This window comes from Hypanus sabinus, unplaced genomic scaffold (assembly GCF_030144855.1).
Source record: "Hypanus sabinus isolate sHypSab1 unplaced genomic scaffold, sHypSab1.hap1 scaffold_437, whole genome shotgun sequence".
Classification (NCBI taxonomy): Eukaryota; Metazoa; Chordata; class Chondrichthyes; order Myliobatiformes; family Dasyatidae; genus Hypanus; species Hypanus sabinus.
This window is the reverse complement of record NW_026781312.1, coordinates 84809-112649: the sequence shown is the minus strand read 5'-3', so window position 1 is coordinate 112649 and position 27841 is coordinate 84809. Positions and strand designations below refer to the sequence as shown.

General features: G+C 46.3%; 1 protein-coding gene across 8 annotated transcripts in view; it reads right to left on the bottom strand.

Annotated features, from left to right (window-relative positions):
* Positions 1 to 27841, bottom strand: part of LOC132388937 (rho guanine nucleotide exchange factor 12-like) — a 181374-nt gene that overhangs the window by 140996 nt on the left and 12537 nt on the right. For 7 of the 8 annotated variants that reach the window (XM_059961345.1, XM_059961346.1, XM_059961344.1 and 4 more), the window contains exons 2-5: positions 22825 to 22919; positions 3112 to 3210; positions 2882 to 2931; positions 1361 to 1418 (exon numbers count right to left, since the gene is read on the bottom strand). In XM_059961345.1, coding sequence (XP_059817328.1) covers positions 1361 to 1418; positions 2882 to 2931; positions 3112 to 3210; positions 22825 to 22919 — 302 coding nt within the window. Of the gene's footprint in view, positions 1 to 1360; positions 1419 to 2881; positions 2932 to 3111; positions 3211 to 22824; positions 22920 to 27841 lie in introns of those variants that run through there. The other variant, XM_059961351.1, reaches the window with a different exon arrangement.

The window sequence follows — 27841 nt, the reverse complement described above, 5'->3', positions numbered from 1 at the left end:
GATGATTGTGGAGGTTTTAAAGCATCTGGGGACAATGGCTTGACTAAGGGAGATGTTGAAAATGTCTGACAGGACATCTGCTAATACATCAGCACATTCCTTGAGCGCACATCCAGTGATGTTATTGGGACCTCCCGCTTTTTGTGGGTTGACACTGGCAAGGGTCCTCCGTGTTTGCTCTGAATCAATGATGGGAGCCAACTAGTCAGATGGTAAGAAGGGACTGGCTCTCCCCCTTGCTGTAGTGTTTGATGCTTCGAAGTGTGCAAAGAAATGGTTGAGCCTGTCTGGAAGAGAGGCGTCGCTGTCATCAGTTTTCTGCCTGATCTTCTAGTCTGTCAGAGCTTGAATTCTCTGCCACATTCGTCTGGTGTCACCTGTGTCACAGAAGTGTCCATGTATTTTGCCCGCGTAGGCCCTTTTCACTTTCCTAGAGAAAGCGCAGACCTGGCTGAGCGAAGCGCACTCCTGTCCTCTGATCTGTAGGCTGTGTCACGGGCCTTCAGTAGTGAACGCACCTCTGTTGTCATCCACGGCTTTTGATAACCACGTGCGGTGAAGGTTTTCATCACAGTGACATCCTCTATACATTTGGCGATGTAGCTAATTACTGCCTCAGCATATTCCTCAATGTCTGTATGGTCATCATAGGAGACTGCTGTTTTGAATATGTCCCAGTCTGTGTGCAAGAAACAGTCTTGTAGTGCTGAGGCTGCTCCTTATCTGTCTCTGCTCTCACACGTTTAAGCAGTGGTTTATATGCTGGTGTTAACATGACAGATATGTGGTCAGAGTGGCCAAGATGGGGGTTAGGTGCAGCTTTGTATGCCTGTGGGGTGTTGGTATAAACCAAGTCCAGTGTGTTGTCTCCCAGAATATTCTTCCAGAATATTTCTTTATGAGTAACCCGTAGTATGAACAAGTTCTGCTAGGTGGAGGAGAATGGTAATGGAGGGGAATTTGTTCGGTCTGGTTGAGTCTTTTTACCAGTATTGGGAAGTCCAAAAGTAGAGGGCACAGAAAGAAAATAAGTGGGAATAGATTTAAGAGACCTGGGAGTTCCTCTGGTAATTCCTGTCCTCACTCTTAATATAAACGTGGAATTTTAAAGGATTTTCTTCATGCTCCTAGATGAGAGGTGGATGCTGATGTAGAAATGTCATCTGACCCTCCATGAGGAACAGTTTCCCTTTCATTTTGTTGTCTCCTCAATGACTGCATCCTGCCTGATAATTGGTTATACCTGCTGTGATGAGCATCTACTTGTACAGATTACAAGTTGTGTGGTTGAGTTTTACATCTTACAAGATGGTTGGTAGTACTCAATTTTTTGAGATGGTTCTCATTAGCCAGCACTCACATTTAATTAATCGAACCACTTCCACGTGATTTGAATGAGTGACCAACGTTCCATTAACCTGCAAATAAAATATTATCAGTGACATATTTCATATTCCTCACAATACAGGAAAAAACACTCAGCAGTTCAGCCTATGCCAGTTCTCAGGACAATCCGGCAAATACATTCCTCCGAATGTTATCCACTAATCTGTTATTTTTGACATGACCATCAACTCCACATGCTCTTCGTCCCCATGGTTTTTCTGCCATCTACCTAAATTAACAGTACCCAAATTAATCTAAAATTCTGTGTGCCCTTGGAAAGAACCAAAATTATATGAGGGAAACCCAAACAGCTGTGAGAAATCAATACAACTCCACACCGCAAACATGAGGAATGAAACTTTTATTCTTGGACCTATGTGACCACAGTGCTAAGCTCTGCACCAATATTGGTAAGGTATGGTAGAAAAATAATGCATTTGGACTTTAATAAATATCACATTATGAGAACTAAAGAAAATTACAAAATAAAATCATAAACTGACTGCAATGTGTAAAGAAGAAATATTAACAGAACAATTACCCTGATGATCAAAATCCTATAGCACTTACAAAACTCAGATAAATGACACAGAGCTAGATTAGGTAGTCTGTAAAGGCTATGTAATAAAAACAGAAGTTGTCGAACTATTCCAGAAAATAAGTAAAACGCAGAACAAAAAGATTCCAATAAGTTACTAAAGAGAAATAACATCATCTACCAAGAAGATTGATAAGTAGTTTTGTTGTGCAGAAAGGCAGGAAAGATACCAACTTACAGCAAAGGAGAGGCCATAAAACATTTTGGCCATGACAATACAGCACGCTGACTCAAATAAGCACTGATAACTACTGATAACTGACTTGAAATTTTAACTCAAGTTTTCTTTTAAAATTCTGCTTGAACTGCTGAGAACTTACTGCATTTTCCTTTTAGAGCAATGTTCATCCCACTGCTTAAAGGACAATGCATCTTCAATCACTTAATGACTAGCATGAATTTAGAAAGGCAGCATGTGGCCTGAGAAACTTCTAATTTTGGATGTTATGAGGTAGTTGGTAGAAACTCACTTAGATTTTTGGAAAACACCTGACAAAATTTTGAGTGAAGATTTTTATGCACCAATCATTTACGGATATAATTAACCACATTTTATTTCAACAAACATTTAACTTCTATAATATGAATGAAATGTACCATAGCATAATGTGGGAAATTACATAATTACAGTAATGATCACTCTCATTACTTGGAATCAAACATTAGGATAACCACTAATAAAATATTGTGTTTTCATTTGCAAATAAAGCAGTACCAGATAAGGGTGTTCCCAGACACCCAAGTGGGAAGGGCTACCAATGAGCTACAAACCACAAATGCAGCTTCTGGTGATCTTCACTTATAATCTGGTGAACATTATTAAATTCCACTGACTCAGTGCTTACTTAGAATATTTCAACTTGAAAATCACCAATGCCAATGAAAGATATACTTCACCTTAATGATTCTGTCACCCTGTTGTACACCAGCACGTACAGCAGCTCCATCTGTTATATAGACACAGAAAGTAAGAGTAATAAAGACCAAAGGGAGATATTCCAACTAATCCTCTCACAAAACCAAAAATATTTTATTGACATTTCTACATGGAATTTAACAGAATGGGAATAGAACCTAAAAGTTACTCTGAAATACCCAGTGAGAAAGAGTAGTATATGTAAAATTACCTTCTTTTACAGACTGGACAAACACAGGATTATCACCACTGACTGTTATGCCAAACCCATTTTCATCTCTTTGGATTATGACGCAGCGCTGAACTAGGCCTGATTACAAAGAAAATGAACAGGAATCAGTCAGTCAATAACTTAAGAATCACAGAGTCATAGAGAAGTACAGTATAGAAACGGGGTCCTCTCTCCCACCTAGTTCATGCTGGAACTATTTAAACTGCTTTGGCCTATTGACCTGCATCAGGACCACAGGTCAACAGGCCTCTGCCATACATGTATCTATTCAAACTTCTCTTAAACATTAAAATAGAGCTCAACACTCTAACGACACTCTGTGTGAAGGTTCCCTCATGCTCCCCCTAAAATTTACACCTTTCATCCTTAACCCATGACCTGTGATTGTAGTACCACCTAAGCTCAATGGAAAAAGTCTGCTTGCATTTACCCTATCTAACTTCTCATAATTTGGTATGCCTCTCTCAAACCTCCTCTCAATCTTCCACATTCTAAGGAATAAAGTCCTAACCTATTCAATCTTTGCTTATAATCCAGGTACTCCAGTCCTGGCAACGTCTTTGTAAATTTTCTCTGTACTCTTTCAACCTTGTTTCCATCTGTCCTGTAGGTTGGTGACCAAAGCTGCACACAATACTCCAAATTTGGACTCACCAACGTCTTAAACAATTTCAACATAACATCCAATCTTCATACACAATATTGATTTATGAATGTACAACCTATAGTGTCAATTTTGATAAATTAAGTACCCGTGTTCACAGATCTAGGTTCACTACTAGAAATGCAAAACCTTGGACTTGCATGCCATTAAATTCAATCTGCCATTTTTCAGCCGATTTTTAGATGATCGAAATACAACTGTAAACCATGATAACGTTCTTCATTGTCCACTACATCGCCAATCTTGGTGTTATCCAGAAATTTGCTTATCCAGTTAGCCACATTATCATCCAGGTCATTGATATAGATGACACAAAAGATAATGGACAACGATCCTTGCATCACTCCACTAATCACAGGTCTCCAGTCAAAGAGACAACTATCTGCTACCACTCTCTGGCTTCTCCCACAAAACCAACGTCTAATCCAATTTAATGCATCACCTTTAATATTGAACAACTGAATTCTGTCAACCAACCTTCACTGGTCTATAATTTCCTGGTTTATTTTTTGTGCCTTTTTAAAACAGCAAAAAAGATATGCTATGTTCTAATCCTTTGCTACTACTCCTGCAGTTAAGGTTGACTTAAATATTCCTGCATTTAAGATCTCCCCCATCATTTTTGGCTGCACACATAAATTACCATTCTGGTCTTCCAGAGGATCAATTTTGTCTCTTACAATCTTTTTGCTCTTAACATTTCTGTGGAATCCCTTAGGATTCTCTTTCATCTTGTCTGCTACAGCAACTTCATGCCTTCTTTTAGTCGTCCTGACTTCTTTCCTAAGTGTTCTCTTGCATTTCTTGTACTCCATTTGTACTTACTTGCTCCTATACAATGCATCCTCTTGTTTCTCTTAACTGGGGCCTCATCATCTTTTGAAAACCAAGAATCCCTACATTAATTTTTTTTGTATCTGTGTCAGCAATGCATCTTTCCACTTTCGTAATATCTTAATTGTGTATCTTGTTATTAAATTTTTTTGTTATTGAGCAACTGTATAAACGGAATAACTGTTTCTCTAGTCCCACAGCACTAAAAAGTTTACTAATGTTGTACTTAGGACTGGTCCTAGGACTCTATTGATTAGAGAATTGGAAGGCGAATATCGCATGACATCCGAAAAAACATACTGGAGTGGTGTCTGCCAGTCATAGATGCCAAAAACAAATCTGGTAGTATGGTATTCAGTTTCCCAGGGCACCCAAATGATTTCTTCCCAATTCATGTTTCCTTTGTGTCTAAAAAGAACTATTGCAATATACAGGTCAGAAGGATATTATAGGAGTTTTTAGGATTCCGCTGCTGATTGAGTTTCATGCGAAAGCTGCTGGATCTGCAGAAAGTTTGATATAAATGGGGCAATATTCCTAATTCTCAATGCATATTTACTATCTATGTGTAAAGTTAACAATACTGCACATTCTGACTTTCTTATACATGGTTGTTTGCTAAACCATTAGCCAGATTTGCCAGGCTCAAAACCTCAAAATTTAAGTTTCAGCATAACAGTTGAGGAATTTAAAATTCCTTTATTAATTTATCTTGGTGGTGATGATGATTATTCTAAAGCAGCTGGTTCACTAACTTTAATAGTGAAAAAAGCTAAGCATCCTCATCCAGTCTCCAGTCACGGTGATATGATAAGCTGAAATACAATCTGACCCAGAAAATGGAAAAAGGTGATAAATGTTGTGCATAACCATTATATCTATATCCTATACAGCTAATAGTTAGGAAGTAATAAACTGAGCCCATGCTGCTGCTGCTGCTGTAACAGCATAAACTTAAAACAAAGATGTGGTTTTGCAAGTTTTGCAAGTTAAGGCTACATCCACACTAGACTGGATAATTTTGAAAATGCCAGTTTCACGTAAAAACAATAAGCGTCAACACTATGCATTTTAAAAAATATCTCTATCCACACTGAAACGGAGATTTTGGCGAATCTCCTCCTCCTGCGCATGCACAGGACACATCTACCGAAAACAAGCAACATGTTTGGTGTCAAATCTCGCCGTAAAAGTGCTCGTTTGTGTAGTTACAACCTCTGCATAAAAAACTTACTCCTGACATCTCCTCTATACTTACTTCCAGACACCTTAAACCCTTGGAAACAATCAGTCAACGTTTCGGGCTGAGACCCTTTGTCAGGACTGAAGGAGGGGGCAGGGACCCTATAAAGAAGGTGGGGGGAGGGTGGAAGGTGCCAGGTGAAAAACCAATCAGAGGAAAGATCAAGGGGCGGGGGAGGGGAAGCAGGGAGGGGATAGGCTGGAAAGGTGAAGAAGGAATGTAAGGGGAAAGCACTGTGGGTGGTAGAAGAAGACAGAATCATGAGAGAGGTGAAAGGCAGCTGGAGGAGTTGGCAGAGTGAAAGTGGGATGGGGGAAGGAATTACTGGAAGTTGGAGAATTCATGAACATTGAATGCCTTGCACTACATCTACTACTCTACATTCACTATTGGATTTAGTCACATCCGCAAAAAATACTATCAGGCTCATAATCTGTCTTTGACAAAGCCATCTGACTATTCCTAATATTATGCCTCTCCAAATATTCATAAATCCTGCCTCTCAGAATCTTCTCCATCAACCACTGAAGTAAAACTCACTAGTATATAATTTCCTAGGCTATCTCTGCTCCTTTTCTTGAAAAGGGAACAATCCTCTGGGATCTCTCCTGCCCCCACTGATAATGCCAGAGGCTCAGCAATCTCCTTCCTCACCTCTCACAGCAGCCTAGGGTATATTTTGACTCTACACCTTCCAATCCTATGTCAAACCTTCCTACTGATTTAATATTAATTTTTATTTACAAGGCCACACCCCCCCCCCCCCCCCGCCAACTAACTTATCTTTCAGATATACCATATATCATGCAATGTTCAGCCATCTTTTAGCCAAGTTTAAGACCATTTAGCCTTACCTAAGTGGTTGGGAAGATGTTAAGTCAATTTTTAAGGACGAGGTTACGGAGTACTTGGGGGCACAGGACAAGATAGGACCTGTTGGAATTTTTTTGAGGAGATTACACATAGGATAGAAAAAGGGAATGCTGTGGAAGTTGTACATATAGACTTTCAGAAAGCCTTTGACAAGGTGCCACACATGAGTCTGCTTACCAAGTTAAGAGCCCGTGGTATTACAGGAAAGTTACTAACATGGTTAGATCACTGGCTGATTAGAAAGAGGCAATCATTGGGAATAAAATGATCCTTGTCTGGTTGACTGCCAATGACTAATGGAGTTCCAAATGGATCAGTGCTGGGACTGCTTCTTAATGATACAGATGACGGATTAGATATCTTTGCTGCCAGGTTTCCAGATGATACGAAGACTGGTGGAGGGGCAGGTAGTTTTGAGAAAACAGGTAGGTTGTGAGAATGGGCGAGGGGTAAGTGTAGCAAAATATGTGGACAGGCAAGAGAGAGGTACGTCATTGGGGAAGTAAGGAGAGGCAGCTAAAATAAGGTGCCAGGCCAGACGTGGAGACCACAAGGAAAAGGGAATCTACAACCACAAGACAATGTGCTTGGCAAAATATTTTAAGGATACCTATTTCAAGTGTCCTGAAGTACGTCAGTATTAATTCTAGGTATCACACTTTAACCTTTGCTAAATTCTGCATATTTCACATGCTTAGCTATGCAATAGCCAATCAATTGATGAATTTGAATCGGTAACCATATTTGTGAATGTAGTACCCTGCTTTTGGGTATAAGTATGACCTTTGTGAACCGACAAATTGGGAGTTGGCTACCTTACGCCCGAAGTGTGTGGGGCTGTGAACTCCTCTGAATAAAAACCGTTTCAAAGGTAATTTCGTATCTGGTGTTTTTTCCTCAACTGAGCAGGTTAATAATTTCAGGTTGACAATTTGGCAAGCAGAGTCAGGAGCCTAACGGCTGGCAGTTCAGGATCTGGCGTAAGAGATCGGCGGGGAGGTACAAGTGGGTTGAGACGGAAGGGCCCTCTGGGAGATTTTTCTGGGTCACTCTCTCCCTCTCTGACTCCTCGTTCCGACCACTTCGGCTCCGACTGACCATCCTACAGCCTCCACGGACCAAACAGAGAACCTCAGTTGGGAGACACAGATAACAGGTAAGAATTGCAGAGAGTTTGGGGTTCGAGACCCCTGGTAAAATAGTTTGGAGTTCGAGTCCCCTGGTCAAATAGTTTAGGGTTCAAGTCCCCTGATTAAAATAGTTTGGAGTTCGAGTCCCCTGGTTAAAATAGTTTGGGGTTCGAGTCCCCTGGTAAAATAGTTTGGAGTTCGAGTCCCCTGGTCAAATAGTTTAGGGTTCAAGTCCCCTGATTAAAATAGTTTGGAGTTCGAGTCCCCTGGTTAAAATAGTTTGGGGTTCGAGTCTCCTGGTAAAATAGTTTAGGGTTCGAGTCCCCTGGTTAAAATAGTTTGGGGTTCGAGTCCCCTGGTAAAATAATTTGGAGTTCAAGTCCCCTGGTTAAATAGTTTAGGGTTCGAGTCCCCTGGTTAAATAGTTTGGGGTTCGAATCCCCTGGTAAAATAGTTTGGAGTTTGAGGTTCGAGACCCCTGGTTAAATAGTTTAGGGTTCGAGTCCCCTGGTTAAAATAGTTTGGGGTTCGAGACCCCGGTTAAAATAGTTTGGGGTTTGAATCCCCTGGTAAAATAGTTTGGGGTTCGATTCCCTTGGTTAAAATAGTTCGGGGGTCGAGTCCCCTGATTAAAATAGTTTGGGGTTCGAGTCCCCTGGTAAAGTAGTTTTGGGTTCGAGTCCCCTGGTAAAATAGTTTGGGGTTTGAGTCCCCTGGTAAAATAGTTTGGAGTTTGAGGTTCGAGACCCCTGGTTAAATAGTTTAGGGTTCGAGTCCCCTGGTTAAAATAGTTTGGGGTTCGAGTCTCCTGGTAAAATAGTTTAGGGTTCGAGTCCCCTGGTTAAAATAGTTTGGAGTTCAAGTCCCCTGGTTAAATAGTTTAGGGTTCGAGTCCCCTGGTTAAATAGTTTGGGGTTCGAATCCCCTGGTAAAATAGTTTGGAGTTTGAGGTTCGAGACCCCTGGTTAAATAGTTTAGGGTTCGAGTCCCCTGGTTAAAATAGTTTGGGGTTCGAGTCCCCTGGTTAAAATAGTTTGGGGTTTGAATCCCCTGGTAAAATAGTTTGGGGTTCGATTCCCTTGGTTAAAATAGTTCGGGGGTCGAGTCCCCTGGTTAAAATAGTTTGGGGTTCGAGTCCCCTGGTAAAGTAGTTTTGGGTTCGAGTCCCCTGGTAAAATAGTTTGGGGTTCGAATCCCCTGGTAAAATAGTTTGGAGTTTGAGGTTCGAGACCCCTGGTTAAATAGTTTAGGGTTCGAGTCCCCTGGTTAAAATAGTTTGGGGTTTGAGACCCCTGGTTAAAATAGTTTGGGGTTCGAGTCTCCTGGTAAAATAGTTTGGGGTTCGAGTCACCTGGTTAAAATAGTTTGGGGTTCGAGTCCCCGGTTAAATAGTTTGGGGTTTGAATCCCCTGGTAAAATAGTTTGGGGTTCGAGTCCCTTGGTTAAAATAGTTTGGGGTTCGAGTCCCCTGGTAAAATAGTTTAGGGTTTGAGTCCCCTGGTTAAATAATTTGGGGTTTGAGTCCCCTGGTTAAAATAGTTTGGGGTTCGAGGCCCCTGGTATAGGAAGCGGGGTTAGAGTCCCTGCATGGGGTTTGGGGTTCAAGTCCCCTGGTTTAAGAAGTTTGCGGTCGAGTCCCCTGGTTTAAGAAGTTTGCGGTTCGAATCCCTGGTAAAATAGTTTGGGGTTCGAGTCCCCTGATTAAAATATTTGGGGTTCGAGTCCCCTGGTAAGATAGTTTGGGTTTGAGTCCCTGGTTAAAATAGTTTGGGGTTCAAGTCCCCTGGTAAAATAGTTTGGGGTTCGAGGTTCGAGTCCCCTGGTTAAATAGTTTAGGGTTCGAGTCCCCTGGTTAAAATAGTTTGGGGTTTGAATCCCCTGGTAAAATAGTTTGGGGTTTGAATCCCCTGGTTAAAATAGTTTGGGGTTCGAGTCCCCTGGTAAAGTAGTTTAGGGTTCGAGTCCCCTGGTTAAATAGTTTGGGGTTCGAGTCCCCTGGTAAAGTAGTTTAGGGTTCGAGTCCCCTGGTTAAATAGTTTGGGGTTCGAGTCCCCTGGTTAAAATAGTTGGGGTTCGAGGCCCCTGGTATAGGAAGTGGGGTTAGAGTCCCTGCATGGGGTTTGGGGTTCAAGTCCCCTGGTTTAAGAAGTTTGGGGTTCGAGTCCCCTGGTTTAAGAAGTTTGGGGTTCGAGTCCCCTGGTTTAAGAAGTTTGGGGTTCGAGTCCCCTGGTTTAAGAAGTTTGGGGTTCGAGTCCCCTGGTATAGGAAGCGGGGTTAGAGTCCCTGCATGGGGTTTGGGGTTCAAGTCCCCTGGTTTAAGAAGTTTGGGGTTCGAGTCCCCTGGTTTAAGAAGTTTGGGGTTCGAGTCCCCTGGTTTAAGAAGTTTGGGGTTCGAGTCCCCTGGTTTAAGAAGTTTGGGGTTCGAGTCCCCTGGTTTAAGAAGTTTGGGGTTCGAGTCCCCTGGTATAGGAAGCGGGGTTAGAGTCCCTGCATGGGGTTGGGGTTGGAAGCTCCGGAGCAAAATACATATTTAATTTGATTAAGGTCTGGTCCCAACATCCAATTGAAACCGCACATCCTACCTTAGACTGGTTGTTAAGAGCAGAAATCTGCCAAGTGAAGGTCAGGACTGAAGTGGATGCGAGAGTAAGTTACCAAAATGGGCCAGACTTTGGATAAATCAGGACCAAATACACCATCATGGAAAATGTGTAAAGAACTCCCTGAAAATGAGACAGATTTACGGAGACTGAGCACGCGGATGAATAAATTGGGGAATGAATTTTGGCCATTAGGGGTATCTTGGGATCTTGAGAAGTGTAAATGAGCAAAGAGACAGGTGTGGCGACAGAATGTCTCACAGAAATGGAAAGATCTAATTACGCGTGGTATACCGTGACCAGCAGACTTAATGAGCGCTCCCACCAGACCCCCTGGGAGGTGAATGCAAGGAATAGAAAAATACCCATCAATGATAGTAATGGAAAACCCAGGGGCTGGCCGGTACTGAAGGCCTTATGTGAAATCTATGATGAACAGCGAAGGATTGATGATCATAATGTACAATTTGGTGATAAAAGGCCGGCACCGGATATGACTGGGCTGCAGACCCTATTTAATCCTAATAAGGACACTGAGGAGGAGCAGCAGGTCCTTTCGTTGGTGAGGGCTGCAAATCCCACCCCGCCTGTACCTTCAGAGCTTTCCGCTCCCCTGTGCCCTTGACCCATGATCTCCCCCCCCCCTTTTGCACTCCCGACTTCCCTTTGTCAGCTCCGGTGCAGGAGTTCCAGATGACCGAAGAACTCCCCACTCGCTATAACCACCATGAGTCCCTTATCAGATTTGCGGTGATCCCCAATTTGGGTGTCAACCTGGCAGGAAGGGAAATACTCTGTCGTTTCCATCTCACCGCCACCTGCACTAGTGATGGTCTCACCCTGACTGAACCTCCTACCCATTGGGTGTTCTGGCTTCACGTTCCCCCGCAATGGTGGGCGTTGGACCTCTCCCACCTCCCCTCCTGCTCACCAGTCGCACTCGAGCCCCCATACACTCCCCACGTGACCCTTGCGTACGACTCTTCAGGACGCTCAGAGGTCTTGTCAGCCTTATTCGCCCCACACTTGGGAACTGAATTCCCAATTCCAGTCTTTGCCATTGTGACTGCGGAGGCAGGCACAGCCATAGCTGCCTGTATCCACAACTTCCTGTGGCAGCAATCCCCTGGAATAAGTCCCCATATAACCCTCCGTGTAAATGAGGGTCATGCAGCTAAGGACTTGGGCCCTGCCGTCTTTAGGGTGCTGCAGCAGGCAGACCCTTCCCTGATAGGAAACCCGCAGTAAGTGGAAAGTGGTAGCATTCTTTTCTTCAACAAGCAATCTGACACCTCAGGAACCCTGCACCACCATCAGCCTCCAACTGACCCCTGCTGTGAACCCCCCCTCAGATATGGGCAACCTCCAAAACCGACATAGGCTTTACCCCGGTAGCTCCCGTCCAGATACAGGTAAAGCCCAACTCACGATTGCCCCGGATCCCGCAGTACCCTCTCAAAGCGGAAGCCGTTCAGGGTATCCACCCGCTTATTACCTCCTTCTTAGAACAGGGCATCCTGGTCCCCTGTATTTCGCCCTGTAATACCCCGATCCTAGCAGTGCCAAAGCCCGGACGCCCCGAGTGGCGCCTGGTCCAAGATTTAATGACATAATTAATTAATGACATAATCCCTCCCCTGCATGCCACCGTCTCCAACCCCGCAACCATTCTGGGCCAGATACCCGCCGCTACACGATTTACAATACGCTTTCTTCTCCATACCCCTACATGAGGATTCGCGCTATTCGCCTTCACCTTTCTGGATTACCAATACACCTGGACCCGACTTCCCCAGGGCTTCAGGGACTCCCCCACTATTTTCGCACAGACCCTTTGTGGCCAACTGAAGGAACTCACCTTCCCTAAAAACTCAGCGCTCATCCAGTACGTTGATGACTTGCTTTTGGCTAGCGACACTCAGCACACCTGTGAAGAGGACACAAAGTATCTCCCACTTATCCGATGACTCTCCCATTAGTAAAAGCAATGCCAGGGCAGACCTGACAGACAAGCAAGCCTCCTCCTCTAAAATAATAACTGTGGATTCAACCCCACACCTTCTGCCTACCTGGCAGCCGGTTGATAGCCCAGGCATATCTGACATCGCGCGATTACGGGGGACGCCCTGCGGCAGAAATTGATGTTTGAAAAAAAACATGGTTGTATTATTAATAACGCAACAGGCCTCTGGCAGACCCCAGAAGGTCAGACTTGTATTCCTGATACTCTCCTGCCTGTCCTGGTCGACCGCCTCCGCTCTGATACCCACCTCGACAAGGAGGGAATGTGTATGTTGTTGTTAAAAACATGGTGGTCCCCCAGTTTGAATGAGGCAGTGGAGAGATGGGCAAGGGGTTGCTTAATTTGCCATAAAGTAAACCCGGGTAAATCTATTAGCTATGATAAAGGGTGCACCCCAACCCCAGCAGGACCGTTTGACAGATTACAAATGGACTTTATTGAGTTACCTAAGGTAAATTGTTATAAGTACTGTTTGGTTATAATCGACGTCTTTAGTAAATGGATTGAAGCCTTCCCCACAACGAACAACATTGGGAAATTAAACAAAGAACTCTGCGAAATACTAAAGATTGAACAACAATTCCACTCTGCCTATCACCCCCGAGCCGCAGGAATCGTGGAACGTGCAAACGGCACCCTGAAGGACGAACTAACTAAATTGACCCTTGAAACAGGACTGAATTGGCTTAAAGTCCTTCCCCGGCACTGTATCATATGCGCATTACACCTCAAACCGGTACCGGGCTAACTGCTCCTGAAATAGTTTACGGGCGCCCAAACAGAACCCCATGGGGCAGTGACCTCAACCCCCCAGCCAATACAAGTAGATCTACAAATGATGGGCGAGGAATTGCAGTGTTACCTCAAGCATTTAACTTTGTCTCTTAAGTCCCTACACACTCAGGTGAAGGAAGCCTCAAGACCTGTTCCTGACAGAGAAGGCAAGTGGCAGGGAGCAGAACCAGGAGATTGGGTGTTAATAAGGAACTGGGATCGACACAAACTGGGACCCCGGTGGAAAGGACCGTACCAGGTCCTCCTGCAGACCCCTCTGCTGTCAAGGTGAAGGGACAAGAACGTTGGATTCATCTGAGCGGATAGTGGGGTATAGGGCAACGGTTGAGGGACAACTGGACGAGGAACCAAAACCCCTAAAAGGATCGAAGGGGGACATTTCAAGGCAGAAAAGGGATTGGGATTTCCCCAAAGGCCCCACCCTGGAAAGACCCTCCTCGGAGTTTATAAGTGGCAACTATTTCCAAAACGTGCACAAACGACTGTATGGCACTACAACCATCTTTTGCTATCCCCACCCCGCCAGTGTCTCCTCACTCTTTACCGTTTTCCTGCACTGGGACAGTGTTGATCAGCCCTTCCAATGTGCCCCCGCCAGCAAAACATTGCCTGAGGGAAAGAGGGTGGAACTCACCTATGACTCTTCCACGGCCCCTGTTGCGGACTGTTTATTCCCCCCGTCCAACAGGTGGATGAGAAAAGATTTCTGATGGGAGGGGAATCCCAAGCCCCCAAAGGGTGACTGAGTATATGAGAACTGCTACTTCGGAACAGGGTGGGAATGTTCAGACGTGTATGTCTCAATTAACATCACCTGCATCTCCAAGCCCTGTAGGAAAAAGGAGTGTCACCCCACCAAGGACCCCTTAGGGATCTCTTGCTCTTGCCATGAGACAAAGTGCCAGTCCCCAGGTGCATCTTCTTTGTGGGGAGGGGAATCCTCCGAGTCAACAATCAGGTATTCCTATGACCTAAGTATCACGTTGCGCCAAACGAGTGTACGCCCCTGCCGGTATAGCAGAATGGAGTGATATCGTACACCTAAAGGGTGAGGGTTGCACTGAGATCATGTATACCCTCCCGGGGTATTTTTTCTTCTATAACGGCATTGCCACCAACTTCCTGAAGTACCTTACCCTTCCTCGATGGCCTATGGCACCCTCCTCTCTACAGCGGTCCCTTGGCCTGGAACTTGGGGTCCCTTACAGCACCCGCCTGGGAGGTACAAGAGAGAGGTCTCCCAGGAATTCTGTGCAGATTACCGAGTCCTGACCACCCTAACCGCAGGTCAGGTGGCCGGATATGGGGCAGCTGGCTTTTTCTCTTTGAGGCCATCAGGAGCCGCTATGGCGGCCCACAATCGGAACTATCTGGCCTGTGGTCTCATGAGCCTCGGGAACGCCACCATTAAGACTCATGACTGACAGCCTTAACCAACTGCGGCTCTTCTCCATGCAAAACCGCTATGCACTTGATTATCTCCTTGCCAGGGAGGGAGGGCTCTGTGCTATCGTAAAGGACAAATGCATAATAGGGCTAGACGATACCACCACCAACATAACTCGGTACATGAACAAAATAGATGAACAGTCAGGATCCATCAAGGAAGGAACAGGGTGGGGAGAGTGGGGACTAGGTGCGTGGAAGGACTGGTTGATCAATGGGGCTATTTACGCGCTATTATCGGGATTTTTGTCTGTATCGCCGTTGTTAAGTGTGTCCTGAACTGCATGATGGCCTCGTTAGGGGACCTGCTGCCAGCTTAGCCACCAATAGTAGTACGGGCAACCAGTGAGGCCACCAAACTCCTCAAACTTGCACCAGAGGATTTTCACAATATTGACAAGTGATCATTTCATGATCACAGGAGGGAATGAGAATGTGAAAAGGGTAAGGGGTACATGTAGAGGGGGTGGGCGAGGGGTAAATGTAGCAAAATATGTGGACAGGACAAGAGAGAGGTACGTCATTGGGGAAGTAAGGAGAGGCAGCTAAAATAAGGTGCCAGGCCAGACGTGGAGACCACAAGGAAAAGGGAATCTACAACCACAAGACAATGTGCTTGGCAAAATATTTTAAGGATACCTATTTCAAGTGTCCTGAAGTACGTCAGTATTAATTCTAGGTATCACACTTTAACCTTTGCTAAATTCTGCATATTATGCAATAGCCAATCAATTGATGAATTCGAATCGGTAACCATATTTGTGAATGTAGTACCCTGCTTTTGGGTATAAGTATGACCTTTGTAAACCGACAAATTGGGAGTTGGCTACCTTACGCCCAAAGTGTGTGGGGCTGCGAACTCCTCTGAATAAAAACCGTTTCAAAGGTAATTTCGTGTCTGGTGTTTTTTCCTCAACAGAGCAGGTTAATAATTTTAGGTTGACAGTTGCACAAAGACTTAGACAAATTAGAGAATGGGAAAGAGAGCGGCAAATGAAATACAATGTTGGAAAATACTAGGATGTTACCTGAGTTTCAGCACTTTTACAGAGAAAGGTTGAACAAGTTGAACAAGTTAGGTCTCTATTCATTGGAGCGTAGAAGGTTGAGGGGGGATTTGATCGAGGTATTTAAAATTTTGAGAGGGATAGATAGAGTTGACGTGAATAGGCTGTTTCCATTGAGAGTAGGGGAGATTCAAACGAGAGGTCATGATTTGAGAGTTAGGGGGCAGAAGTTTAAGGGAAACATGAGGGGGTATTTCTTTACTCAAAGAGTGATAGCTGTGTGGCATGAGCTTCCTGTAGAAGTAGTAGAGGCCAGTTCAGTTGTGTCATTTAAGGTAAAATTGGATAGGTATATGGACAGGAAAGGAGTGGAGGGTTATGGGCTGAGTGCGGGTAGGTGGGACTAGGTGAGATTAAGAGTCTGGCACGGACTAGGAGGGCCGAGATGGCCTGTTTCCGTGCTGTGATTGTTATATGGTTATATGGTTATAATCTTTGGTAGAAGAAGTAAATGTGCAGACTATTTTCTAAATGGAGAGAAAATCCAAAAATTTGAGATGCAAAAGGACTTGGAAGCCCTTGCGCAGAAAACTCTAAAGGTTAAATTGCAGGTTGAGTCGGTGGTGAGGAAGGCAAACGTAATGTTAGCATTCATTTCAAGAGGTCTAGAATACAAGAGCAGGGATGTGATGCTGAGGCTTTATCAGGCATTGGTGAGGCCTCACCTTGAGTATTGTGAACAGTTTTAGGCTCCTCATCTTAGAAAAGATGTGCTGATATTGGAGAGAGTCCAGAAGAAATCCACAAGGATGATTCTGTGAATTAAAGGGTTTTTACATGAGGAATGTTTGATGGTTCTGGGCCTGTACTCACTGGAATTCATAAGGATGAGGGAAGATCTCATTGAAACTTTCGAATGTTGAAAGGCCTAGACAAAGTAGATGTGGAAAGGATGTTTCTACAGGTTGGGGAGTTTAAAACAAGAGGGCATAGCCTAAGGATGGAAATACAGATTCGAAAAAATTTCTTCAGGTAGAGGGTGTTGAATTTGTGGAATTTGTTACCACAAAAAGCTATGGAGGCCAGTCTGTTGGGCCTCAATACAGAGCTTGATAGGTCCTTGACCAGACACGACAAAAAAAGTTACAGGGAGAAGGCCAGGGAGTGGATCTAAGGAAGGGGAGAAAGGATCAACTATGATTGAATGGAGGAGCAGACTCAATGGGCCAAAAGGTCTAATTCTGCTCCTATGACTTACGGTCTTATTTGTTGAAGCCTCAACAAAACCTCAAAATCTCCATTCTCTCTGCACTCCAACAAAGGCCATTCTGCTCGTCTCAGCTTACTTTAATTTGTTCTTGCTTATCAATCCCAAACCGATCACTGGTGAAAGCTCCAAAAAACTGCTGCAAATTACTACCTTGTAAACTCAGTGAATTTTATCCTGCAAGCTTCTGATCAAACTTATAAAAATATAAGAGAAAGAAAGCCAGAAAATGCGCTAATGTGAAATATATCCCACAAAAAGGCAACCCAACACCATCCTTTGCACTATGCCCTAAGGAGGATCTATTCACCTGATATAACCATGTAATAACTACAGCACGGAAAAAGGTCATCTCGGCCCTTCTAGTCCGTACTGAACACTTATTCTCACCTAGTCCCACTGACCCGCACTCAGCCCATAACCCTCCGTTCCTTTCCTGTCCATATACCTATCCAATTTTACTTTAAATAGCAATACTGTACCTGCCTTTACCACTTCTACTGGAAGCTCGTTGCACACAACTACCACTCTCTGAGTAAAGAAATTCCCCCTCATGTTACCCCTAAACTTTTGCCCCCAACTCATGTCCTCTTGTTTGAATTTCCCCTACTCTCAATGGAAAAGCCTATCCACGTCAACTCTATCTATCCCCCTCATAGTTTTAAATACCTCTATCAAGTCCCCCTCAACCTTCTACACACCAAAGAATAAAGACCTAACTTGTTCGATCTTTCGCTGTAACTTAGGTGCTGAAACCCAAGTAACATTCTAGTAAATCTTCTCTGTACTCTCTTTATTTTGTTGACATCTTTCCTATAATTCAGTGACGAGAACTGTACACAATACTCCAAATTTGGCCTTACCAATGCCTTGTACAATTTTAACATTACATCCCAACTCCTATACTCAACGCTCTGATTTATAAAGGCCAACATACCAAAAGCTTTCTTCACCACCCTATCCACATGAGATTCCACCTTCAGGGAACTATGCACTATTACTCCTAGATCACTCTGTTCTACTGCATTCTTCAATGCCCTACCATTTACCATGTATGTTCTATTTGGATTATTCCTACCAAAATGTAGCACCTCGCACTTATCAGCATTAAACTCCATCTGCCAACGCTCAGCCCACTCTTCTAACTGGCCTAAATCTCTCTGCAAGCTTTGAAAACCTACTGCATTATCCACAACACCACCTACCTTAGTATCATCTGCATACTTACTAATCCAATTTACCACCCCATCATCCAGATCATTAATGTATATGACAAACAACATTGGACCCAGTACAGATCCCTGAGGCACACCACTAGTCACCGGCCTCCATCCTGACAAACAGTTATCCACCACTACTCATCCAGCCACTGTTGAATCCATTTTACTACTTCAATATTAATACCTAATGATTGAACCTTCCTAACCTACTTTCCGTGTGGATCCTCGTCAAATGCCTTATTGAAGTCCATATAGACAACATCCACTGCTTTACCCTCGTCAACTTCCCTCGTAACCTCTTCAAAAAAATTCAGTAAGATTTGTCAAACATGACCTTCAATGCACAAATCCATGTTGACTATTCCTAATCAGACCCTGTCTATCCAGATAATTATATATACCGTCTCTAAGAATACTTTCCATTAACTTACCCACCACTGACGTCAAACTAATGACATTTCTAATGACATTTGAAATAATTCTGTCAGAGCCCCTGCTATTTCTACACTAACCTCCCTCAAGGTCCTAGGGAATATCCTGTCAGGACCCGGAGATTTATCCACTTTTATGTTCCTTAAAAGTGCCAGAACTTTCTCCTCTTTAACTGTCGTAGTTTCCATAACTTCCCTACTTGTTTCCCTGACTTTACACAATTCAATATCCTTCTCCTTAGTGAATACTGAAGAAAAGAAATTGTTCAAAATCTCCCCCCATCTCTTTCGGATCCACACATAGCTATCCACTCTGATTCTCTAAGGAACCAATTTTATCCCTCACTATCCTTTTGCTTTTAATATAACTGTAGAAAGCCTTTCGGATTTATTTTCACCTCACTTGCCAAACCAACCTCGTATCTTCTTTAAGATTCTTCTTACATTCTTTATATTCCTCGAGCATCTCATTTATTTTATGCTGCCTATATTTATTGTAGATATCTCTCTTTTTTCTAACCAAGTTTCCAATATCCCTTGAAAACCATGGCTCTCTCAAACTTTTAACCTTTCCTTTCAACTTAACAGGAACATAAATATTCTGTACCCTCAAAATTTCACCTTTAAATGACCTCCATTTCTCTATCACATCCTTCCCATAAAACAAATTGTCCCAATCCATTCCTTCCTAATCCTTTCGCATCTCCTCAAAGTTAGCCTTTCTCCAATCAAATATCTCAACCCTGGGTCCAGTCCTATCCTTCTCCATAATTACATTGAAAATAATGGCATTGTGATCACTGGACCTGAAGTGCACCCCAACGCATACCTCCATCACCTGACCTATCTCATTCCCTAACAGGAGATCCAACACTGCCCCTTCTCTAGTCGGTACCTCTATGTATTGCTGCAAAGAACAATCCTGCACACATTTTACAAACTCCAAACCATCCATCCCTTTTACAGAATGGGCTTCCCAGTCTTTGTGTGGAAAATTAAAATCTCCCACAATCACAACCCTGTGCTTAGCGATCTGCGCTATCTTACTATTTCTAAACCCACCTGCAGCTGGCACTGGTAGCAATCCTGAGACAAGGTCCTGTCCTTTAACTTGGCACCCAGCTCCCCACTCTCACCTTTCAGGACCTTCTCACTCTTCCTACCCATGTCATTGGTCCCTACATGGACCACGACATCTGGCTGCTCACCCTCCCTCTTGAGAATACTGAGAACTAGATCCGAGATATCGTGGACCCTGGCACCAGGGAGGCAACAGACCATCCGGGTTTCTCAATCTCTTCCACAGAACCTCCTATCTGTCCCACTAACTATTGAATCCCCTATCACCACTGCTCTCCTCTTTTCCCTCCTTCCCTTCTGAGCTGAGGGCCCAGTCTCAGTGCCAGAGACGCGACCACTACAACTTGTCCCTGGTAGGTCGTCCCCACCAACAGTATCCAAAACGGCATACTTATTGTTGATGGGAATGGCTACAGGGGTGTTCTGCTCATTCTGTCTAATCTCCTTCCCTCTTCTGACAGTCACCCAGCTACCTGTCTCCTGACTCCTAGGGGGTGATTATCTCCCTGAAACTCCTGGTTATTACTGCCTCTGCCTCCCGAATCATCTGAAGTTCATCCAGTTCCCTAACTCGGTTTGTCAGGAGCTGCAGCTGATGCACCTTTTGCAGGTGTAGTCATCAGGGACAATTGTGCTCACCCTGACTTCCCATATACTGCAAATGGAGCACTCGACTGCTCTAACTGCAGCCTCCATTACCTACTCCTAAGCTAATTAGATTAATTAAAGGAGCTTACCCGGCCTTATCTCACCTGCAGAGAAGCTCGTCCTCAGCCTCTGCTCGCAATTTAAATTCCCCCACTGCCTCACAGGCCAACTTTCACGCGCTCGCACAGTCGCCTCTGCCTGTTCTCACCGAAGCCTGATTGAGCCAAAGCTGACCAACTCTGCCTCAGTCCACTCCGACGATGGCCACTGTATATGGCGGTCTTTCTTTTTAAACCTTTGGTGTGCTATGTCACACGCCTGCAGAGTCTAGCTTCTTTGCTGCGATCAGTTAAAAAAAAGCTTCTCTCCGAGCTTCTTTTACCTCTTCCCTCTCCACCTCTGCTGCGATTGAAATATATACCTGCAATATACCTATCCAATTTTACTTTAAATAACAATACTGAACCTGCCTTTACCACTTCTACTGGAAGCTCATTCCACACAGCTACCACTCTCTGAGTAAAGAAATTCCCCCTCGTGTTACCCCTAAACTTTTGCCCCCTAACTCTCAACTCATGTCCTCTTGTTTGAATCTCTCCCATTCTCAATGGAAAAAGCCTATCCACATCAACTCTATCTATCCCCCTCATAATTTTAAATACCTTATCAAGTCTCCCCTCAACCTTCTATGCTCTAAAGATGTCATCTGGACTTGGACATCACAGTGAATGTACAAAGAGAAACATTTGGATGATAGGAAATGACAAGGAAAAATTCACTTAAATGTTACAAATCATGCATCATCAAAACCATTTTGCATTTCATGCATTACAGTATCCACTGTCTATTCAGACTTGCACGTTGTATGCTACTACATGAAGTCAAAAATTAATCTTAGGACCTCCAACTTTGTAACTCAGTTATTTAAGGCTTGGAACTCAGAGGAATCTACTTCAAAACATAAAATACTGCATTATGCTGCAAACAAGCAATAAATGCAAAATGTTCAAAATAATAATGAAACATTAACTCCATTTCTCTCCTTACAGATGGTACATATGTGCTGTTGCTGCTGCCTGATGTGCTGACAGTTGAACAATTTTCTCTCATTGTTCCAATCAGCAAACACTTCAATTATTTTCCATTTAAGGGCTTGAAATTATTTTGTCAAAACAGTCAACAAACAGTTGATTCGCCCCAGCCGTCGATCTCGGATGCCCCAGCAACCCAGGGCATATTGAAAACCCAGACTCCAGCACCGTCAACGTGGGTTCCCACGACCATGGACAGTTTCAGAGTGATTGTACAACCACCGACTGTGAGTCCAGCCTTGAACTCCAGGCCGGGTCTTCACGTGCTGCAATTGTAATTCCCGTCTCCCCTTCCCCCACCACCACTCTGCAATCCCCTCTCCCTCAGATCCCATCGTCAGCTCCTGGGCCCTCAGAGGCTCCATCTTCCTCTCACCCCAACCCTCCCCTCTTCACCGACACTACCAGTCTCCCTCCCCCCTCTGATCCCATCTCTCATCCGTGCGGGTCTTTACCATTCCCTCCGACCTTCAACTCTCTGAGGCAGAGCGCTCTGTCCTCATTAAGGGCCTCAGCTTTGTCCCCCTTCGCCCACACCTCAGTGAGTTCCGCGTACGCCATGACAATGAACTCTTCTTCCGCCGGCTCCATCTCCGAGCTTACTTCTTTGGCAAGGACTCTCCTACCTCCACCGATGACCCCTTCTCCTGTTTTCAACCCTCCTCTTCTTCATGGACACCCCACTCTGGTCTTCTGCCTGCTCTGGATCTCTTTATTGCTAATTGCCGACAGGACATCAACGGTCTTGACTTCACCACACCCTGTTCCATTTCCAAACTCACTCCTTCCGAACACTCTGCTCCCCGCTCCCTCCGCACCAATTCCAACCTCACTATAAAACCCGCTAGTAAGGGGGTAGCTGTTGTAGTCTGGCGCACTGACCTCTACCTGGCCGAGACACAGCGACAACTCTCTGATACCTCCTCTTATTTACCCCTTGATCATGACCCCACTAAGGAGCACCAGCCACTGTCTCCCACACCATCACCAACCTTATCAGCTCTGGGGAACTCCCATCCACTGCCACCAACCTCATAGTTCCCACACCCCACACTTCCCATTTCTACCTCCTACCCAAGATCCACAAACCTGCCTGTCCAGGTAGACCTATTGTCTCAGCTTGTTCCTGCCCCGTCAAACTCATTTCTGCATACCTTGACACTGTCTTATCCCCCATTGTTCAATCTTTTCCCACCTATGTTTGTGACACTTCTCATGCTTTGAATTTGTTCAATGATTTTAAGTTTCCTGGCCCCCACCGTCTTATTTTCACCATGGACGTCCAATCCCTATGTACCTCCATCCCCCACCGAGATGGTCTCGAAGCTCTTTGCTCTTACCTGTTGGATCAATCTCATAAAGATGGGATTTTTCTGAGGTCTTTCTGTCATATTTTTTGTCAGATGATAGGTCTTTGTTCAGTATACTTCCTTGCCTGTAACAAAGGACAGTTCATGTACTGACAGCTCATTCTTGGTATAGATATACAGAATACCCAGCACTTTTTCAGTATTTAGATAACCTGCACACCTTATTCCAGAGTTTTTATTTTGTGGTACAACCACATATTCTTCTGTTCTGGAAAATCACCCCCACCTTCTCCTAACTTTGTCTGCAACAAGATGAAATAGCTGCCAGAGAGTAGTATGAAATCTTTATAGAGCATAACAGCAAGGGTTGTATCAATAGTATTTATCTTCCCAAAATACAGCATATATTTAGGGTGAAAGTAAACGGGATTGCAAATGGTGAAATTTGAAGGTAAAAACACAGCAGAAAATAAATATATGCCTCACCTGGAAAAGCTGCTTAGATCCTTGCATACTGTCAAGGGACATGTAAAACCAGAGAGCAAAAAATTAGGCTATGATCTGAAACAATATTTCAGATCATGGCTTGACTAAGTGTTAAATTTTCTTTGCTATACCTTTTTTAAAGAGACATCAGGGAATCATAAGGAGGAAGTGTAACAATATTATTAGAAGACACAAATTTGCAAGGACAAGAACGATTTCAATAGAGACCATTAGACAGTGAAAATAACATAGTGTGGCGACTCACTTCCTAACGCACTCAAACCGGCTCACAAATAGCCAGCACACCGGCATAAAGACCAGTCCCAAAAGGGCGCCAAGTCTGCTTCACCAACAAGGTCCCGTGTGCGGGACAGGACTGTGAATATGTGCCTCCTACAGCATCCACGCCCGGGGGGGGGGTGGGATCAGGGAGGCTTTAAAGTGAGGCCGCGAAGTTCAAATAAAATCTTTTTTAACCGCAGTTTACCGACTCCGTGTCGTTATTTTAGAGTTGCGTGTAGCACACAGCTACAATTGGTGACCCCAACGGTCCAAACGATATTTGGGCCGAAGATGACCAACGCCGCATCTGTTCATGCGGTTTCGTTGAAATTGCCAAGTTTCTGGACTCCGCGACCTCACCGATGGTTCCAGCAAGCAGAAGCCCAATTCCACGTTCGGCAGATAACCTCAGAGGACACACGTTACTACTACGTGGTGAGCTCCCTCGACCAGGAGACAGCGGCCCAGGTCGCGGAGTTCGTACAGTCGCCCCCGGCAGACGGCAAGTACACAGAATTCAAAGCCCTGCTCCTCAGGACTTTCGGACTCTCAGGGCGCGAGCGGGCTGCCCGTTTACTGCACCTGGATGGTTTGGGAGACAGACCTCCATCGGCTTTGATGAACGAGATGCTGTCCCTGGCCGAAGGACACACACCCTGCCTCATGTTTGAGCAGGCGTTCCTGGAGCAGCTGCCCAAGGACATACACCTGCTGCTGTCCGACGCGGATTTCAGCGACCCCCGGACATGCTGTGGAAAGCCAAGAGGGAGAGTGAGGCATCAATCGCACAGATCACCAGGCCACGCTCCCAGCAGCAGAACAGATCAGGCCCGGCCGCAGAGCCCGCTGACCCCAGAGGCAGGGGTGAGGAGGCCAACGAACGATGGTGCTTCTACCCCCAGTGGTGGGGCGCAGAAGCCCACCCTGCAAGTTCCCGGGAAACGCCAGGGCCAGCCGCCGCTGATGGCTTCGGCGGCTGGCCATCGGGATAGCCTCCTGTATGTGTGGGATAGAAGGTCGGGACGCCGGTTTTTGGTCGACACTGGTGCCAAGATCAGTGTCTTACCTCCGAAGAGTTACGACACTCACAACAGGGCACCGGGTCCCCCCCGAGGGCCGTGAACAGCAGCACAGTAAGGACCTACGGCACCCGTCAGGTGCAGCTACAGTTCGGTTCCAGCCGATTCACGTGGGACTTCACATTGGCCACCGTAGCCCAACCGCTTCTGGGTGCGGATTTTTTGCGGGCTCACAGCCTACTGGTCGACCTGCCCAGGAAGAGACTGGTACACGCCGAGACCTTTCAGACGTTCTCCCTGGGTGCAGCCCAGTTGCCAGCCCCTCACCTCGGCTCCATCACGCTGTCCGACAACTACTTCATCAGGGTCCTGGCGGATTTCCCATCGGTTCTGGCACCGCAGTTCACGGCAGCCATGCCCAGACACGGCGTACAGCACCACATCCCGACCCAGGGACCACCCCTCCACGCCCACGCTCGGCGGCTTCCCCCGGACAAGCTTCGACTGGCGAAGGAGGAGTTCCAGAGGATGGAGGAATTGGGGATCATACGGCGGTCCCCCCTGCAGATGGTGCCCAAAGCGACGGGAGGGCTGGAGACCGTGCGGCGACTACCGCAGGCTGAACGAGGCTACCACACCGGACCACTACACTGTGCCGGACATTCAGGATTTTGCAGCAAACCTGCACGGCACACGGATCTTCTCCAAGGTAGACCACATCCGGGGATACCAGCAAATCCCGATGCATCCGGACGACGTTCCCAAAACGGCTCTCATCACCCCTTTCGGCCTTTTCGAGTTCCTCCGCATGCCGTTCAGCCTGAAGAATGCCACACAGATGTTTCAGCTGTTAATGGACGTGGTGGGACATGACCTGGACTTCGCTTTCATCTATTTGGACGACATCCTCATAGCCAGCAGCAATCGTCAGGAGCATCTGTCCCACCTCCGTCAACTCTAAGCACGACGGAGTGAATACGGCCTAACAATCAATCCGGTCAAATGCCAGCTCTGGCTCGACACCATCGACTTCCTGGGCCACAGGATTACTAAAGACGGGGCAACCCTCTGCCGCTAAGGTAGACGCAGTCTGCCATTTCCCCCGACCCACCACGATCAAAGGCCTTCAGGAATTCGTGGGTATGGTAAATTTCTACCACCGCTTCCTCCCTTCAGCTGCCCAAATCATGCGCCCCCTGTTTGCCCTGATGTCGGTTCCGGGCAAGGACATTACCTGGGACGAGGAGTCCACCGCCACTTTCATTAAAACCAAAGAAGCCTTGGCAAACGCCACGATGCTAGTGCATCCCAGAATGGACATCCCTACTGCCCTCACAGTGGACACATCTAACACGGCAGTCAGTGGGGTACTGGAACAACTCATCGAGGGTCGCTGGGAACCCCTGGCGTTTTTCAGCAAACACCTGCGGCCACCCGAGCTCAAGTACAGTGCTTTCGACCGGGAACTGTTGGGGCTCTACCTGGCAATCCGGCATTTCAGGTACTTCTTAGAAGGTAGGCCCTTCACTGTGTTCACGGACCACAAACCGCTTACCTTTGCGTTTACGAAAGCGTCCGACCCCTGGTCGTCCCGCCAGCAACACCACCTGTCCTACATCTCTGAATACACGACGGATGTCCGGCACGTCTCGGGTAAGGACAATGTCGTGGCGGATGCGCTCTCTCGCACTACCGTTCATGTCCTTTCCCAAGGGGTAGACTTTGAGGCACTGGCAGAGGCACAGCAGGCAGATGAGGAGATTCCGAGTTACAGAACCGCAGTCTCCGGTTTGCAGCTCCAGGACCTCCCCGTAGGCCCGGGTGAGAGGACCCTACTCTGTGACGTCGCCACCGGCCAGCCCCGTCCCGTCGTCCCGACTCCATTCATAACTTGGCGCATCCCTCCATCCGGACGACTGTCCGGATGGTTTCCAGCAGGTTCGTTTGGCACGGACTCCGCAAACAGGTCAGTGAATGGGCCAAAACGTGCATGCACTGCCAGACGGCCAAGGTGCAGCGGCACACCAAAGCCCCACCACAGCAGTTCCATCCCGCCCACCGGCGTTTCGACCACATTCATGTGGATATCGTGGGCCCCCTGCCAGTGTCGCGCGGAGCGCGGCACCTCCTGACTATCGTGGACCGGTTTGCAAGATGGCCAGAGGCGGTCCCGCTCACTGAAACCACCTCTGAATCTTGCACCCGGGCAGTGATCGCCACCTGGATATCCCGCTTTGGTGTACCGGCCCACATTACCTCCGACAGAGGCGCCCAGTTCACCTCCAGCCTGTGGTCAAAAATGGCCAGCCTTTTGGGGACTCAGCTGCACCACACGACTGCCTACCACCCACAGTCGAACGGGCTAGTGGAGCGTTTCCACCGTCACCTGAAGTCGGCTCTCATGGCCCGCCTGAGAGGAGCTAACTGGGTGGACGAGCTTCTCTGGGTCCTACCTGGCATCTGCACGGCGCCCAAAGACGATCTGCATGCCTCGTCGGCCGAGTTGGTATACGGCGCGCCCCTGGTCGTCCCCGGGAAGTTCATACCAGCCCCAAGGGGGCAAGAGGAGGAACCCGCAGCAGTCCTGGGCAGACTACGCGAGAGGCTCTGTGACCTGGCCCCAAGACCCACTTCGCAGCATGGGCAGTACCTGACTTGTATACCCAAACACCTGCAGAACTGTAAGTTTGTGTTTGAACACATCAGCCACCGCTACAGCGGCCCTATGAGGGGCCATTTACAGTGATCAGGAACAACAGGTCCACGTTCGTGCTGGACGTTGGGGGGAGACAGGAGGTTTTCACGGTGGACCAACTCCAACTGGCCCATGTAGACGTGGCACAACCGGTCGAGTTTCCGGCACTGTAGTGCAGAGGCAGACCTCCCAAACAGGGTCCGGCCCAGACTATGGACACTGGGGGGTGTATCGCTGGTTCTGTGGGGGGGGTGGTGTTATGTGGCGACCCACTTCCTAGTGCACTCGAACCGGCTCACAAATAGTCAGCGCTCCGGCACAAAGGCCAGTCCCAAAAGGGTGCCAGGTCTGCTTCACAAACAAAGGCTTCACTTCACTGTGAGTACGTGCCTCCTACAGCATCCGCACCCGGGGAGGGCGGTTTCAGGGAGGCTTTAAAGCGAGGCTGTGAAGTTCGAATAAAATCTTTTTTAACTGCAGTTTACCGACTCCGTGTCATTATTTCAGCGCTGCGTGTAGCACACCGCTACAATAGTTTGAATTAAGTACATCCTACCCTCGTAAT